General features: G+C 52.3%; 1 protein-coding gene across 3 annotated transcripts; it reads right to left on the minus strand.

The window, feature by feature from the left end:
- Positions 1-968: 968 nt before the first annotated feature.
- Positions 969-16,056, minus strand: SPRY4 (sprouty RTK signaling antagonist 4). Of its 3 annotated transcripts, XM_059698740.1 has the most exons (3): positions 15,843-16,056; positions 5,875-7,172; positions 969-5,516 (listed from the first exon to the last, which is right to left on the minus strand). In XM_059698740.1, exons 2-3 carry the CDS (start codon positions 5,882-5,884, stop codon positions 4,570-4,572), a joined length of 957 nt encoding a protein of 318 aa, XP_059554723.1. In that variant the 5' UTR covers positions 5,885-7,172; positions 15,843-16,056; the 3' UTR covers positions 969-4,569. The 3 variants fall into 3 exon arrangements, with proteins under 3 accessions (XP_059554723.1, XP_059554724.1, XP_059554722.1); XM_059698741.1 differs by lacking the exon at positions 5,875-7,172; XM_059698739.1 differs by having other exon boundaries at positions 969-7,172.
- Between the last annotated feature and the right edge of the window lie 304 nt (positions 16,057-16,360).

Consider the following 16,360-nt stretch of genomic DNA (forward strand, 5'->3'; position numbering starts at 1 on the left):
CAAAGACCACGTTAAGAGCATCCTGTGTGTTTTCTTGGGCAGCGGCCAGGGGATCCTTGGAAATGGGCTCGGATGTCTCGCAGAGGAACCCAAGGCTTTCACAAAGAATTGGAAGACACTGTAACTGGTGACCTCAGAGAAACAAAGAACTGGACCTGGGGCTCCTGACCTCCTCTCCCCATTGTTAACTTATCTGACCCCACTTATTGGTAAAAAAAGAAAAAAGAAAAAAAAACGTCTTTACGGCTCAGTTCCTTTTCATTCAGAAAACAAGAGGCGTGTGTTCACATGTTCAAAATAAAAGCCCAACTTTCATCGTGATTGGCATATGAATTAAAAGTAATGAAAAAAGTCCTCCCAGCCACATAACCTCAGAAGGGGCAGGGCCCCTACCAAGTTTGAGTATATCTGGGGGTGGAGGTGCATCAGGAGGCAACATATTCAGTGGATGGAGTTAGAGGTCAAAGTGACTTGTTTTGTACAGTATCTATCAAGAAAAACCACCAAGGGCTTTTCTGTTTGTCTCCTTAAAGCATGTGTGTGCATGAACATCTATTAGGGGGGCACCAGGACATTCAAGCCGAAGGATTTTTGTAAACTGGGCAGGGCAGGCCATCCTTCCCCACCTCCACCGCTTCCTACTTTCAACTTTGCTGTCCATCTGTTACCAATACTCGCCCATGGGGGGAAGGCTCCCCAAAGGAGGAATTAGCAGCACCTGGTAGGGTTCAGCTTTCTCAGCAGGAGAAGCTTCCTCCAGGGGTGCGAGGGACCGCCCCAGCCAGGACCCCTTTGTGTCCCTTTGTTCTGCCAGAGCGTGGGGACACAGTCCCATCTGGTCAGTGTTCTTTGACAAACACGGGGCCTTGCTGGGCGAGATGCAGGGGCACGACCATACACACACACACACACACACACACACACGAGAAACGACAGTCCGGTGTATATTTAACAATATATATTTATATATATTTTCTAAATCAGTACATTCAGTTTTAACTTGTTTTTTTTCTTCACAAACAGAAGAACTCTTACAATAGTAGACTTTCTAAAATAAATACTATTAAAATAGAGCTTCAAAATAAATATTCTATACAAAGGGGACCTTCTGTGGTAACTTTGTTGTGGGGTGAGAAGGGGCTACAGTGAGGGGGGGAGTAAGTCAGAGGTGCGGTGGGATGGGAACCTCGGACAGCTTTCCCGTTTGTAACAGGAAACCACACTGCGGCAGTGAGAAGCGAAAGCGAGATCAGACACCACACGGAGTCACCCACAGCAAGAATGGCAGCGCAGGAATTGCCATCAACCGTCACAGTAAGCAGGGCATGGAAATGCTTACCGAAGGCAGGAGCCGGAAGGCCGGGGGCGTGGGCGGGACGCCCTAGGGAACGGAACTGTACAGTGCGGAGTGGTGCTGCCCGCACCCCACTGGGCGTCTCCCGGGGCAGCATGGGAGAACATGGAGCTTCAAGGTGACAAGCTTCCGGGTGCTGGTCCCAACCAACACTTTCCGTGTTGTGCCACCTTGGACAAGTCATTGTCTGTCTAGGTCTCCCTCGATGCACAGCGGGGACCCACGCAGACTTCAGGACGCTGAGAGGACCAGGCGGGCCACGTGGTCATCTGTCAGGAGGAACTGGTCTCCGCCTCCTTCCAGCTGTCAAGCCTTGGCTGTGCAGTCATGGACCTGAGAGGGCTTTGCTGTCCTAGACGTTTCCCAGGGCGCTTGCTGGAGCGTTGGGCTTCCACAAACCGCCCTTGGGGTGGGGGGAGCACCAAGGCCCCCTAGGACGAGTGTCCTGGACCCAGGCTTGTGCCCCACCTCCAGGCAGAACCACCACCCACTCCAGGTTGAAGAGACGTGGAAACCAGCTGGCATTTCTCAAAAAAGATCAAGACGAGGACTAATTCAGCCAAGCAAGCCATTGGTGACAGGAAACACGCTCAGCCGGAGCGGCCCCAGGAATGTGTCCTTTTACTGAGAGCTGGGTCCCTTGGTGGCTTCTGACTGGTCCACAGCAAGCCAGTTTTCTTGTGTTTGTTTTTCCAAGAAGCCGAGAAAAAACATGCTGAGGGACTGCAATGCAACAGAGTTGGGCGGGGGACCAGGCTGTCCGCTCCTTCCCACCCCACCCCCGGCCCCGCAACCCGGGAGCACACAGGACACCGAGAGCTCTGCAGACATCCACCTAGCACGTTAAATGCAAACTAAAGAGTAAGCCAAAACAGGGGAGAAAAAAGGAAAAAGAAAACCAAAATCCAGAAAAATCTGTTTACAACTATGTACACAAAAAGTCAGGGTTCAGGAGGCCGTTTGCCAGAAACAGGGTCTATGTAGAGAGAGGGTGGGTGGGTAGGTGTGTGTGTATACACAGCTTATATAAATCAATTCTCCACAGAACGGGTGTGCAGAACACCATCACCAAAGTGCAACTTGCCACCGGGTCAAGTTTCCCATGGAGACATCTGAGGGAGGGGCTCTGGGGACGTTCCGAGGCCTCCCCAAGAGCGGAGGTGTGCCCTCGTTTTAGGGGTAACCTATTCTGAGGAAAACACCCCCAGTCTTCAGCACACGTCTGATACATTCAATTAGCGTAAGTGGTTGGCTGAATGTGTTTTTTCCCTACCATCCCCTCCATTTGTGCAAGAGCATCCATACATCCATCACGACTGTGGCACGGGTAGCTACGTGAATCAGCCATAGAAAACGCAGATGCAGTATTTCCTATTTGCCTTTTACAAGCTAGCAAATGTTATATAAATAAAGCCTTTTAAAAATAATAAGACCCTCCCCTCCTCTCCGCCCATCAATAAATACCTATGGTTACAATTAACTTATTCTAAAATCATAAGATGTTACTACTAGTCTTCAAGGGGGAGGGGAAGTTTCGAGAAGCGCTGGGTGCACCCAATCACAGCTACGCGCCTCCTCGCATCCTTCCTGGAGGCCGTTTGCGTTCCTCCAGGACAAACTGGAACTGCGACAAGCGCTCTACACCTATGTCTACACCTACCGCACTTCCAGTTTCCCCTGGGGTGGCTTTTCTGACCCAGGCCACTTCCTCTGGTGGGGGAGGGTAGAGGGGGACACAAAATACCACATGAAGCAAGAACCCCGCACAACGCTAGGGAGAAGGACCAGACACCACAGCGTCTGCATGCAACAAGTACCTACCCACCGGACGTGCTGCACTTTCCGAGTTCTTTAGCACCTTGAGAGAAAGAGTTGCTACGTCTTGGGGGGCTGTCGGGAGCGGGTGGCGTGGCCATGCACAGAAGCCGGGCTCAACCCCAAGAAGCCCCTGGAGAATCTTCCCCCCACCCGCATTCTTCTGACTCCCCCACCAGGGCTTCCTAACACTAAAATAGACTCTTCTTTTCCATCCTCTGTCTATTTACATTAAAGATACAGACACATCACTGTACATAAAAGGCCATGACAGCAAGCAGCAGAATCAGAAGAGAAGAAACCGGCACCCATCTCGGCTCCACTGTCCCTCTGCCAACGCGAGGTGCTGTCTCTCTTCTTTGCTGTTAAAATCCTCTTCTTGGTGGGGAGGGGGGTTGTGTTCCTTAAGGTTGCTCGCCCCCCCAGATTTTGAAATCAGCCCTTCCTGGGGGTGGCCCAAAAGGAAGCAAGTGTTTGATGATTATTTTCCAAAACACCGTTAGCATCTGGCTTAACGACTCCATGAAAACACAGTGACCGGGCCCAGAGACCACAGCCTCGGACTCACTGGCAAAATGGTATCTGGTCTTGCATTTGCCGTCCTGGGCTTCTCGACCCGTCAAGTTTCTGGGAAGGATCTGGGTGGAGAGAACTCAGGACAAGAAGCAGGCGGGCGAGTCTGTGACTCAGTGAGAACCGCAGGACGGTGTTAAGAGCGCAACAGCCCCACGAGGGATGGAGCTGGGAGGGAGAGGTGCTCTGTGTAGTGGCTCCTGAATCCATCCGAGGCTCCGGGAGACAGAGAGAGGGAGCGAGGCCTGGACTCGCTGGCCGACCTCTCTTCTCAAGGGCTCCCAAGTATATACAACAGGGACTGCCAGCCAGGGTCCACACCTTCCCCAGGATGTCAGGCAAGCCGTGGGGTCGGGGAGGAGAAAAGAGACAGCCATCAAGACTGCACCGTTGTCTTCAAAGGTCCCTTGGCCACTCTGTTACGGGTTCCTCCCAGGCAGCTAAAAAGAATGGGAAAGCGGGGAGGCAGGGAGGGAGGAGGGAGAGCTGGGAAGGCAGTCAAGCAGCTGCAACTTCCGGCTATGTGGCCACATCTGTCTTCTGGCAAAGAAGAATCTTCCCCCCACCACCCCGAAGCACACCATGCCCCTGCCGCTGTCTGTTTCGCGCCAAGTTCCAGGACCCGCAAAAACCCACAGGGCTGCCGCTTCCTCTTGGGGAAGACAGTGGGGGGGGCGGGGGGGGGGTCTCTCTGTTTCTTCCGAAGCTGGGGTGGCAGCCCGGCAAGGTCACCTCTGATGCCAGAACCTCTGGCCTCGCTGCAGTCTTCTCAGGTGTCAGGAGGGAACCCAGTTCCCAGGGGCGCGCCGGGGGCTTCGACCCAAATGTCAGAAAGGCTTGTCGGGTCTGCTGGCCTGGGCGTCGCCAGCGGCCGCCTTGCAGATGACGCTGTTCGTGTGCTTGCAGCGGCAGCCGGGGCGGCGCAAGCGGTCGTAGCCGCGCTGGGCCAGCTTCACGCAGCCGGTGGCGGGCAGGTAGCAGAGCAGGCAGGGCAGCACCAGGGAGAGGGCGCCCATGAAGGACCAGCGGGCGCAGCAGTTGGAGCGGGAGCAGGAGCAGGGGTGGTCGGCGCAGGAGCCCTCATCGTCCTCGTTGGTGCAGTGGTAGAAGACCCCTTGCACCAGGCACATGCAGGTGCCGTAGTTGACCAGGGTCTGGGCGGAGCACAGGCACTCCTGGTTGCAGACCCAGCACGAGGGCAACGTCCGGGGCGCCGCGCACTCCTTGCACTTGCACTTCCCGCAGGCCTCGCACAGCAGGAAGTGCTTGTCCAGCTCGGGAGGCGCTGCGGGCCCCTTGAGGTCCAGCGGCTTGCAGTGGATGGCCTTGGGCTGGATGCGCACGGCCCTCGGGGAGGCCTGGTCGGCCACGGGGGGCGGCGCCATGTGGTCTAAGAGCCGCTGGTCGGAGGACGTGCTGCTGCTGCTGCTCACGGAGCTGGGGCGGCCACTGAAGGAGATCCAGTGGTGGGTGACGTCCTGGTCACAGCGGGCAGGCGTGGAGGCCGGCTCCGGGGCCCCACCCCGGGTCCGCTTGGGGCCGGTGGGGGGCGCCAGGCCAGGGTTGTCGATGTAGTCGTTCTCCACGTGGCTGGTCTTCATCTGGTCGATGGGGAGGATGGTGAGTGGGTGCTGGAGCCGGCTGTGGGGCACGCGGCTGTCGAGAAGGGGCTGGACCATGACTGAGCTGGGAGTCAAGGGGGCGGTCTGTGGGATCGGGGGCTCCATGGGGCTGGAGGTCCTGGGCAGCACTGAGAAACAGGCTTCTAGGGGCCCTGGGGGTGGGGGGAGGAAGAGAGAATGGATTCCAGGCGTCAGTGTTTGGCCTGTTAATACCCCCGTCCCCATCAGGTGCTTGGGAGCCCAAATGAAATGGGAACTGGTTTCCTTTGGTGGAATCTCCAGAATTAAGGCTTAGATGATTAATAATGACAACAACAGGAATGGTAAGTGGTAGGAATTACACTTATTTAGCTCTTTACAAGTACCATGACTATCAAGTCACTGACTCTTCACAATAACCTTGAAACATTCCTACTATTATTATCCCTGTTCTAGTCACAGGAACCTAATGTTCAAAGTAATTGGCCCATCATCGCACAAAACGATCAGTAGCAGAACCAGGACTCAAACCTGAGTTCATTCTTGTAGTCCCTGCAAACCATGCTCCTCATTTAAGACAGATCGCTCGATGGTGATAAGCACAGGCTCTGGAATCAGACCCCAGTTCGAATCCTCCCTCCTGTGCCTAACAGTGTTGCCACGAATGAGGTTCTTTAACCTCTATGCCTTGGTTTTGCCAACTATAAAATGGGTTCCCGTGAGGATTACATGAGAAAATGGACATCCAGTCCCTAACATCTTGCCTGGCATGCAGCAAGTGCTCCGTAATTTATCACCCTCCCAGGGCACAACAGTGTGGGTTTCCTGAACACTGTTAAGCACAACGAGCCAAGCATTGTGCTGAGGATGTGGTGACCACGAGAGAGACAGCCCCTGTGTGCTCCCGACAGGTTTATCAGCTGGATAAACACAAGCCTTTATTTCAGTCACAAGAGAAGGAAGGGCCATATCTGATGCCTGCACGTCCAGGATATTAACTTATTACCAGCACTTCTAAGAGCAGCAACCTCCAGCGGCTAATAACCCAGGGGTAGGTGAGCTTCTGACAACTTGGATGGGAAATCCTCTCCAGGGGCACTCACATCGCCCATTTCCAAGTGCTGAGCTGAACATCCAGCCTAAATGCTATTTACTAGAATAGCTAAGCCAACCCTGGATCAGTTTCTAATTTCACTGAGAGAGTGCAATTTTAAGTTGGAATCCTGCCAGAGATTCAACTGCAGGGCCTGACACGGAACCCCAGGAAGTCACTTAAATCAAAGAGCGGAAACGGCTTGGTTCAAATTTAGAAAGTGCACATTGTTTTCTATTAGAAGTGCCATTTCCTCGCCTGCTGACCTTTACATTCGGAATTCGGCTGGAGATCAATTTAAAGAAATAGCAGCAGAAGGCCAAGACCTCTGCCCAAGGGGACATGATTTGGAATCCAAGAGAAAGATTAGACTCTGGGAAGATTCCACTGGGGGGGGGGGGGGGGGTGTAGACAAAACAGGGTGTGCAGATAGAAGGGAGATATAATCATCTTTTAGAAAAAAAGGGGGGGGGGCCACTGGAGTAATGTGTTACGGGTGGGATTTCGGGAAACGCTTTTTCAAGATGCTAATGATGTTCTAATTAGGAGAGCAGATCCTGCGCCTCGGCTGTTAGGTTCATCTTCTCTCAAAGGTGATGCCTAAGAGGGGATGTGGATGGATAGGTTTCCACTTCCCCATACGGCTCCAGGCTTGGGACACAGTCGGTCCATCGCAATATTCCAACTACAGGAGAATGACACCTTGCCCGGATGACTCATCCATACTTCTCAATGTCTATAGTAAGGAATGAAGAGGAGATAAGAAAGGCATTCAGGGCAACTCAGCATTGTATTTCCCCTTCTTGGAAACAGTGGTTTGGTCAGCAATGGTACAGTGGTTGGGGAAGGGCTTCCTGAGATGCTTTCCAGCCCGTCTGAAGTAAAGAGCTAGCTCTAGAGGCAAAGTTCCCGAAGGGGATGGGATGAAAGGGAGCTTACCCACAGGCTTCTCATCTGTGCATCATCTATACTGCCAAATGCAAGGGGGGAAAAAAGAAAGCCTTTTCTACAAGGTTCAGTGCTCAGTCAACTGATCTTTCCCGTTCGCATAGGGCATGAACTGTTGGCTTAGCTCCCACTGCCTGGTCTTTCTGTGCATGGTTTCTCCCATCTTGGAAAGCCTGCCTCCTGCCTCCACGTTTTCTCCCAGTGAAAAGAGAGCATCATCTTCAAACGGGAGACTTCGTCATGGCAGTTAGCCCTAAGTGCCTGGCAGGTCTGCCAACCAAGTAGTCATTTGCCAGGGCGGCCTCCTGTGGTCAGGGCTGGATGGGGGGATGGCAAATAAGCATCTATGGAGAGTTTTCCAAGGATCAGGTTGGCCCTGGGGGAGGAACTTCAGGGATTGCTACCTCAGCCCACTTACCCTTGCAGGGGTTCCAAAGGCTTGCCTCTAGAACAGTGATGGCGAACCTTTTGAGCTCGGCGTGTCAGCATTTTGAAAAACCCTAACTTAACTCTGGTGCCGTGTCACATATAGAAATTTTTTGATCTTTGCAACCATAGTAAAGCAAAGATTTATATTTTTGATATTTATTTTATATATTTAAGTGCCTTTTAACAAAGAAAAATCAAGCAGAAAAATGAGTTTGCGTGTCATAGGTTCGCCATCACTGCTCTAGAGTAAATGGGTTTGGGATCAACAGAAGAGGGCGAGGAGCCCCACGTCCTTTGCTTGGAGGAAAAGGTGATGAGGCGTAAGAATGGAAAATGCTGACAGGGGCCCAGGATGAGACTTCTGGAGCCAGCCAAGAGGTGCCTCAGCTAGAACCCCCACCCCAGACAAAGACAACTCGATTCCCTTATTCCAGAAGCTCAGATCACGAATACTCAGGGTCCTGCCGACAAAATGTCAGTGGTGGCTTGAAGGCTGTATTGCCCCATGTCATTGGGCTTTGGTCTCTTAGGACCAGGATTGGGACTTGCCATGCTGTGGGAAGGAGGAGGGGTACGGTACGCCCTCACCTAAGCAGATGATCCACTCTCCTTTCCCCAGTTCTAGTCCTGGGGTTCTTTAAAAACAACCTAGCTGGTTTGGCTCAGTGGATAGAGCATTGGCCTGCAGACTGAGGGTCCTGGGTTCAATTCCAGTCAAGGGCACATGCCGAGGTTGCAGGCTCGATCCCGTGCAGGAGGCAGTCAATCAATGATTCTCTCATCGTTGTTGATGTTTTTCTCTATCTCTCTCCCTTCCTCTCTGAAATCAATAAAAATATATTTAAAAAAACACACAAAGAAAACAACCATTTTCTGTGGATGAAGCAAAAGGCAAGAGCAATGCTCAGAGATTTTAACAGGCTCTGTCTGTAATCAGAAGACAGATTCACTGAAAAAGTCCCATGGAAAAGTCCCACAAGGAAGCCAGGATGGGAGCAGGGCCTGCAGGGAATGGGGATATTGGCATTTAGAAGGCTCCCATCACCTTCCAAAGGCAGCTGTCAACATCTGGGCCTGCATTTAGGGCCAGACATGGGGGTGGAGCTTGGTCCACAATGACTCAGCTCTCTTGGGACAGGCTGCATGCAAGATGGCTCCAGCAGGCATATTCTAAAATGCATCTTCCCTGAAAACCAAAACACTAATTCAAAAAGACATATGCACCCCTATAGTCATTGTAGCATTATTTACAATAGCCAAGATATGGAAGCAACCTCAGTGTTAATTGACAGACAAGTGGGTAAAGATATGGTACATGTGTACAGTGGAATATTACTCAGCCATAAAAAAGAATGAAATCTTACATTTGTGACAACATGGATGGACCTAGAAGGTATAAGTAAAATAAGTCAGACTAAAACAGGTACCATATTTCATTTATATGTGGAATCTAACAAAACAAAATAAGTGAAGAAACAAAACAAACTCATATTCAAAGAACAAATTGACAGTTGCCAGATGGGAGGGAGGGTTGTCTGAAAAAAGCGAAGAGATTTAAAATATAAATTGTCAGTTATGAAACCAGTCACAGGAATGTGAAGTACGGCAGAGGGAATATAGTCAATAATATTGTAATGACTATATAAGGTGTCAGATGGTACCAGACTTCCCAGGGTGATCACTTTGTAAGGTACACAAATGTTTAATCACTATGTTGTACACCTGAAACTAACTGTAATTGAAAAAGAAAACAAAATTTTTAAAAACAAAATATTTTTTTCTAATTAAAAAAATAAAACACAAATTTCCTATCATAACCCAGATACAGGCTGGCCTCTAGCTAGCTCAGCAAAAACTACCTGCTGGCTAAGAAGCTGCAGGGCTCACACCTTCTCAGGCCTCAGGGCCTCCCCTCCCCATTAGCAGGGACCCTCCGCAGGAGGGCTGAATTCATTTGGCTGACAAAGAAAAACAACTTCCGGAACTGCCAGTCAGATAAACCCCTCAGCACAGCTAAATGAAGTCTCAGAAAAACCCAATCCTCAATTGGTTTAGAAGATCAATCTCTACTTCCAGGACACACCCACCCTCCAGAGTCTAAGCAAGGCTGAGGCTGATGAACTTTAAGTGCAGTTTAATATGTACTCTGCTTCCCCTGCAAGGAAGGAAGGATTTATAATATAAATAGGAGGAGGCTTTGCCTCGTTTAGGCTGTTTGGAAGACTGATGGCCAATTTGGAAGACTATGGACAGAGAAACAAAGCCAGCACTCCACTTAGAGAAGCACCTCTACCGAGTTTTAGGTGGTGGGCCTATGGATTAGCACGAGGAAAGAAAACTTTCACTCCACTCCAACCTTCTAATAATAATTATTATTATTATGGAAGCAGCTAATATTTATGAAACATTTCTTGGTGTTAGGCTCTGTGATAAGCCCGCGATGATTTTCCCACTTAATCCTCACCAGCACCTTGGAGGATCACTCCCATTTTGCTGAGGAAGAAAGTGGAAGAAAAAAGGACCATACGGCTGGCAAGGGATCAGGGAAGGGCTCAACCCCAGAGAGCAGAAGCTCCAGACATTGCAACGCCAGCCCTGACTTACAGTAGTAACTTCTGGTTATTCATGGAAAAGCACGAAAGCGCCAGTCATTTTCACAGCCATGAACTCGACCAGCCTCCCCCGACCAGCCTCCCCCAGCGGCCACCAGCCCTCGGGGAATGACATCAGGCCATCAGCGGCTTTTAACCAAACCAGCAGGGAAATGAAGCCAATGCAGGCTGGCATGAGCCTGGCCCCCAGGTAGGGGGGAATTTTCAGTGTGGCAAGTGGAGGCTGGGGGTTTGAAATCTGCCGTGAAACGAAGGCTCAGAGCTCAGTTACTACCTTCACTTCCAATTCTGTTTCCTTTGCTATCCCTCCTGTCACCTCACTGCCTCTCCCCCAGTTTACTAAGTGTTTTTATTTTTAGTTTTCTTAAAAAGTTGAATGGTCTCACTTGTAGGACCCTCAACAAACAAGGAGTCCCTAAGAGGAAACCCAGGAATGGGTGGGAATGAACTTAAGGGTCCCTAGGGCTGCTCGTGGAGAGTGCATCCTGGCCCAGGGCTGTGGAGAAGGGAAAGAGCAGCCAAGGTTGGAGGAAGCCAGAAAAACAGAGTCCTAGCAGACGGAACCGGCAGGAGATTGGAAAGCCCAGAGCACATAGCCCTGTGCGTGCAGCTTGGCCGTCTGTGAGCCTGACCACTGCTTTAGTACCTGTGGGGAGGGGCTGAGCCTCAGGCCCCCAGGAACCGGCAGAGCATGTTAAATGTCATCCTGGCACCACCCACCCACCCCTTCCCCTTGACTTATCCTGGGGAGAGGAGTTGGGAAGTACTAGGAAAAGGCTGAAAACCACAGGTCAGTCAGAGACAAACTGGAAGAGGCTCTGAATGAATGGGCAGTTTCTGCACTGCCCATTCAGTCTCAGCAGGTTCTTTCAGGGAAGGTTGTTTAACCCTTTCACAGCTCAGAAAAAAAGGTCTCTAGTCTGCCAGAGAGCCCGCCCACCACTGTCCACCACTATTGCTTGGTTCTTTGTGACAACACCCCAGTTTAGTTAATTAAGTTCCAACCAAATAATGACTTATTGCTTCAAAAAGACTTTAAAGAGGAGGGGGAGGAAACCCAGGGACTTGGCTGCCCTACGCCCTACTGAGGAAGACAATCTCTGCAGCTTTGCTGAGAATGGCCTGGTTGAGAGGAAAAAGCATTTAGGCAGCTGGATCTGTCTGAGAATCCTTGCTCTCCGCCCTACCTCCCACTCCAGTGCCGGCACTAGGGAGCTCACCTCTGGCCACAATCTGTTAGATATCACAAAAGAAAACAGCTGCTTTTCATCACTTCGTCCCATCACCAGCTATCAGTTCCCAACCCTCTTCTCTTCCTCTTCCACAACCAATCAGCTGAGCTGCAAAGGCCCTGCGCCAGGAGGAGTGAGAAAGAGAGGTCTTGTACTTTGGCTCTGGGCTATTCTAATTGGCTTCAAATTTCAGCTTCAATCTATTACCCCCATAATTGTTGTCTGCTCAGATCCCCTTAAAGAGGGATTAGAAGTCAAGAGTCAGAGAAGAATGGGGCTAGAAGAAGTCTGTTAACACTGGAACAATTGGCCCACATCAAAGTGTGTGTGTGGGGGTGGGGGTGCAGAAACCTAGACCCCCCCAGGGCTCCCTCTTACTGAGGCCCGAGATCATTTTATCTTACCACCTCCAGGAACAGATGAACTTACCATAATTGATTTTTAGCTTACTCCTGGGATGGGGCAGGAAGTGACCCAGCCAGAAAAAGACTACCTGACAAGGGAAACCACTCTTCTGCAAATGGCCACCTGCCCCTGAAGGGCCTCTTCCCTCCTCCACCAGATCCAGCACATCTGTGCTCCCTCCCCAGTGCCCTTGCTTCCTCCACAACCGTCCTTGGAAAGAACAATCGTGATCACAGCTGAACGGTGGAGCTTCTTAAGCCCAGCCACATGTCCCGGATACAACCACGGCCTTGTCAGCTGTCCGGATCTGCAGGGTGGCCCCAGACCAGAGAGCCAAGAATATGCCGCCTCTTACATCACGCAACACCCCACACCTCCTGTGTAGGAGGGGGGCCCCTTCCACTAGGGGCCCAGTAGTAACGAATAGCACAGTCCCAGCCCTGCACACTTGCTGGCTGCTCTGCTGACCCTGGCCCCGTGGGAGGAGTCCTTCCTCCCCATTCTGCAGATGAGAGACTAAGGCGCGAGCTAAGCAGGTTTCCTGGCCACCATCTGCTCTGACCCAGCCCCCAGCTTGATCTGGAAGGAGTGAAACAGTTTTCAGTATGTTGCTCTATCACCTTCTTTCTCTGGCTCTTTGGAAAAAGCAAAAATCTGTCCTAATGACTCATTGCTTTCCCTTCTGTCAAGGAGATCCAGGTTGGCCAAGGGATGGAACCTTCTCCGTTCCTGCCATTCTCCTTCCTTATCTATATCCCAGATCCTGATTTTCAACCAGATCCAGGTTTGTGCAAGAATCCTTCCCCCAAGTTTTCCTCACAAGCGAACTTCTACATCAGAAGGGACTCATGGCAGGCACTGTGGGTTCGGAACCAACTGAGTGCCGTGGATGCCATCCCTGTCTGAGAACATGGAGTTTCTTCTCTGAAGAGAAGGAGGGGGCTCCTTGCTAAGCCCCCTTGGTACCAATACCCAGGACCTACACAAATGGATGGTTTGGGGGGGGCCCGAACTGGGGGCCGGAAGATATCACACCAAAGGGCTTTCAGCGGCAGGAACTGGAAGAGAAATCCCCATATAAGATGCCAAAGTATTAAGCCTTAGAGTAGCACCCCTCAAGGGCCACTTCCGGTGTGTGTGTGTGTGTGGCGAGTGCTAATGGGTTTTTTCTGCCCTTAATTTTTAAGTCACTGACTACCAAATTTTGCACTGAAAGGCTGCCTTTATTTGTTATTCAAATCAGTGAAAAACTCTGCCCTGTGGGGTTTACCAGAATGGTGTGTGTGTGTGTGTGTGTGTGTGTGTGTGTGTGTGTGTGTGTGTGTGTTGCTGCTGCTGGTGGTGACTAAAGAGTATGACCTGGACAGAGGGTGCAATTCCAAAGAGCCTCATCTGTGCACCCATTCTGGAAGGATGAAAAAAATGATATGAGAGCTCCAAATGGTCACCATCCCCACGCTCTGCCCTGCTTTAGCCAGGAATCATTTTATTCTGTGTCCTGCCTCCTCCCACCAAGCCCAACCAAAGCTTCGAGACCTCACCATTCCACAGGCTAATCTGGAAAAGGTGGTGGGAACGAGGAGAGCATTTACACTCCACAAAAAGGGGATGACTCCTGAGCTCAGAATCTAAAAAGGAAGATAACCAAGAGATATCTTTAAAGTGTTCCTCTCCCTAGCTGACCAACATGTGTCCATCACGATTTCAGAAATCCGCCTCCAAAAAGCCCCCTACCCAGTACTGGCCACGCAGCTCAGTGGGTCAGTGTGTGCACTGCTCACATTAGGATTCGCCTGGAGCCTGCTGGCAAGTGAGGACCCTCCCAAGGGCTGGGAAAGAGGAAATTCAATTTCACACAGGACATGTCTACAACTTCTTTTCCCACCATTCTGGAGAGAGAGAGAGAGAGAGAGAGAGAGAGAGAGAGAGAGAGAGAGAGAGAGAGAGAGAGAGAGAGAGAGAGAGATGGGTTGATGCAGAGGCCACCAACTACAGACCCCTTTCCTAGTCTGCCCCACACCCACACAAGAAAGGGGAAAAAAGCTGAAAATTTCAGATGTTTATGCTCCATTCCTGTGAAGATCCAGAGAACTCTAAACATTGTGAAATCACCAGTGCAATATTGGGTAGGGCCTCAGGCCAGACCGAGCTCATTAAGAGATTGATAAACCCGGACTTCCTAGAGGCTCTGGGCCTCCAGCTTACAGCCTTGTATTTCCAAGAGGCTCATCAGAAAGACTGGAGAGCCTTGGTCAGCTAACCGGACAGACATGTACTTGCTCCCGCCCCTCCCCAAACTGGAGAGAATCAACGCCACAGATTTGGAAGCAGGAAAGAGGGGCTTCTCTACTGAGTCTGGCCACTCCACTGAACCCCACGCCTTTCCTTTCAGCACTAACCATGCTGGAGTGGGGGTGGGAGGGGGCCCCCACAGCCTCCGTAGGCCATAAGGCTGCCTCCTGCCCTCCCCCAGGCCTGGCAATATGGATGCCCATCCGGCAGCTCTCAGCTCTCCCCACTCCCCACCATCCAGCCCCTCCAGCCCAGTACCTTCTCCCATTGGTTGCAACCATTGCTTCCAAGCCATGCAACCATTTTCTGCCTCTCTTGCCTCCTCTACCCACAACCCCCAGCCCCCAATCAAAGAGAATTGAGAAACCGTCTTCTTGCACAAGAACAGCTACTGTCTAACTGCTTTTTGATCGTCTGCATAGAGGGGGAACTGGGCGCAGCCCTGGCCCCAGTGATGGAGCTAAGCCCCAGCTGCCCTGGCTAGCCAAACCCGCTCTCGCCCCCCTCCAGTGACCCGTGGCCTTGGCGGCTCAGGTTTTCTCAGAACGTACCGTCTCTATCCTCTCTTCTCAGTGATGTCAAGCTGGTACCACCAAGAAGGAAGGGGCAAAACGGGAGCCTTATCTCTCCTACGCACGCAACCTCTTCCTCCAGCTCCCACACGCCCGGCGTTATGTAAACGCACCTACAGCCCCAGAGCGGCCTGGGGGCCTCGGGGCCTGGCACAGTTCGGTGCCCGGGGATAGGGAGGCACGAGGAGGCCGAGGAGCCTCAGGCCCTGCAGAGGCCGGGAAAAGGACAGGCAACTAACTGCAAGGCAGTTGCACAGCATAAAATGCGGCAGCAGAGCAAAGGTCAGACGGCGAGGCACCGCCTCGCCAAAGAGAGGGAGCAGAAATGCCCAGCCCCGGGCCAGCCCGGCGCTGACCATCGAGGGGAGAGGGAGAAGGGGAGAAAAGCCAGTCCGTCATGACTCCGAAGGGGAAAGAAAAACCTACGTCGAGCATAGGCCGCTGCGGCGGGCTCTGGAGATCTACGGCAGAGCTGGCACCATGGGCACCGAGCCCGGGGTGGGCCAGCCGCCCAGGGCGAGGGCGCCCGCCGGACTCAAAAGGTGGCTCCTTACGTAGCCTATTCCCGATCCAGCGCCCGAGGCGGGTGGTGGCAGGAGGAAAGAGGCCAGGCCAGAGGCAAACTCCCGGGGCACGCACGGAGCTTCTCGAGTCAGAGTAGGGGGAAGCCGGGCTTGGTAATGTCCTGGGCTGGAAACGCCGGTGCCAGGCGGTGAATACCCTCCGCGCCGTGCCGGCCCAGCCCAGGGCGTCCGGGAGCTGCGGAGCACCGCAGCGACTCAAGGAGGCGCAGGGAGAGGGAAGGAACACTGAGGCGCGCCTAGAAATAGCGCACCATTTGCCCCAGCCCAAAGGGGAGTCGCGTCGCGGCTCAGAGTGGGTCAGTTTCGGATTCCGAAACCGGCCAGGGACTTACTTTGAGGAGCCGCAGAATCACAAGCATTGCTTCACGTCTGTGCAAATCCCCTAACCCGAGCGGGTCAGAAGCCACTGTCCTCGCAGACGCCGGCTGAAGGAACCGGCACGGCTTCCTGCGCTCGGCAGCGCCAGCTCCGCGCTGTCAGCTTCTCTCGCAGCCTCGGCGGCGATGTTGCAACCACTGCCTGGGAAAATGGCTTTTTTATGAATGGGAGGGAAGGGAGCTCCAGTGCGCACGCGCGTCGTTCGCGATTCTATGAATGGGTGGGCACAAGAGACCCCCGCGCGCGCATGCGCCGAGCTCCTTTTTTTTTTCTTTTCTTTTTTTTTTATGAATGGGGGGCCGGAAAAGAACTTAACCCGTGATTGTTGGGGCTGGCTCTCGCTCCTCCAGGGGCCGTCGTTCTTTTACAAAGACGGGTAGAGGTTGTTGTTGCCCCCCGCCTTTTTTTTTTTTTAAATGAATGGAGGGCGGCGGTGACTGCTGCAGCTGGCTCAGCTGCGCGGGCTGTGCCC

Source organism: Myotis daubentonii, chromosome 5 (assembly GCF_963259705.1).
Source record: "Myotis daubentonii chromosome 5, mMyoDau2.1, whole genome shotgun sequence".
Lineage (NCBI taxonomy): Eukaryota > Metazoa > Chordata > Mammalia > Chiroptera > Vespertilionidae > Myotis > Myotis daubentonii.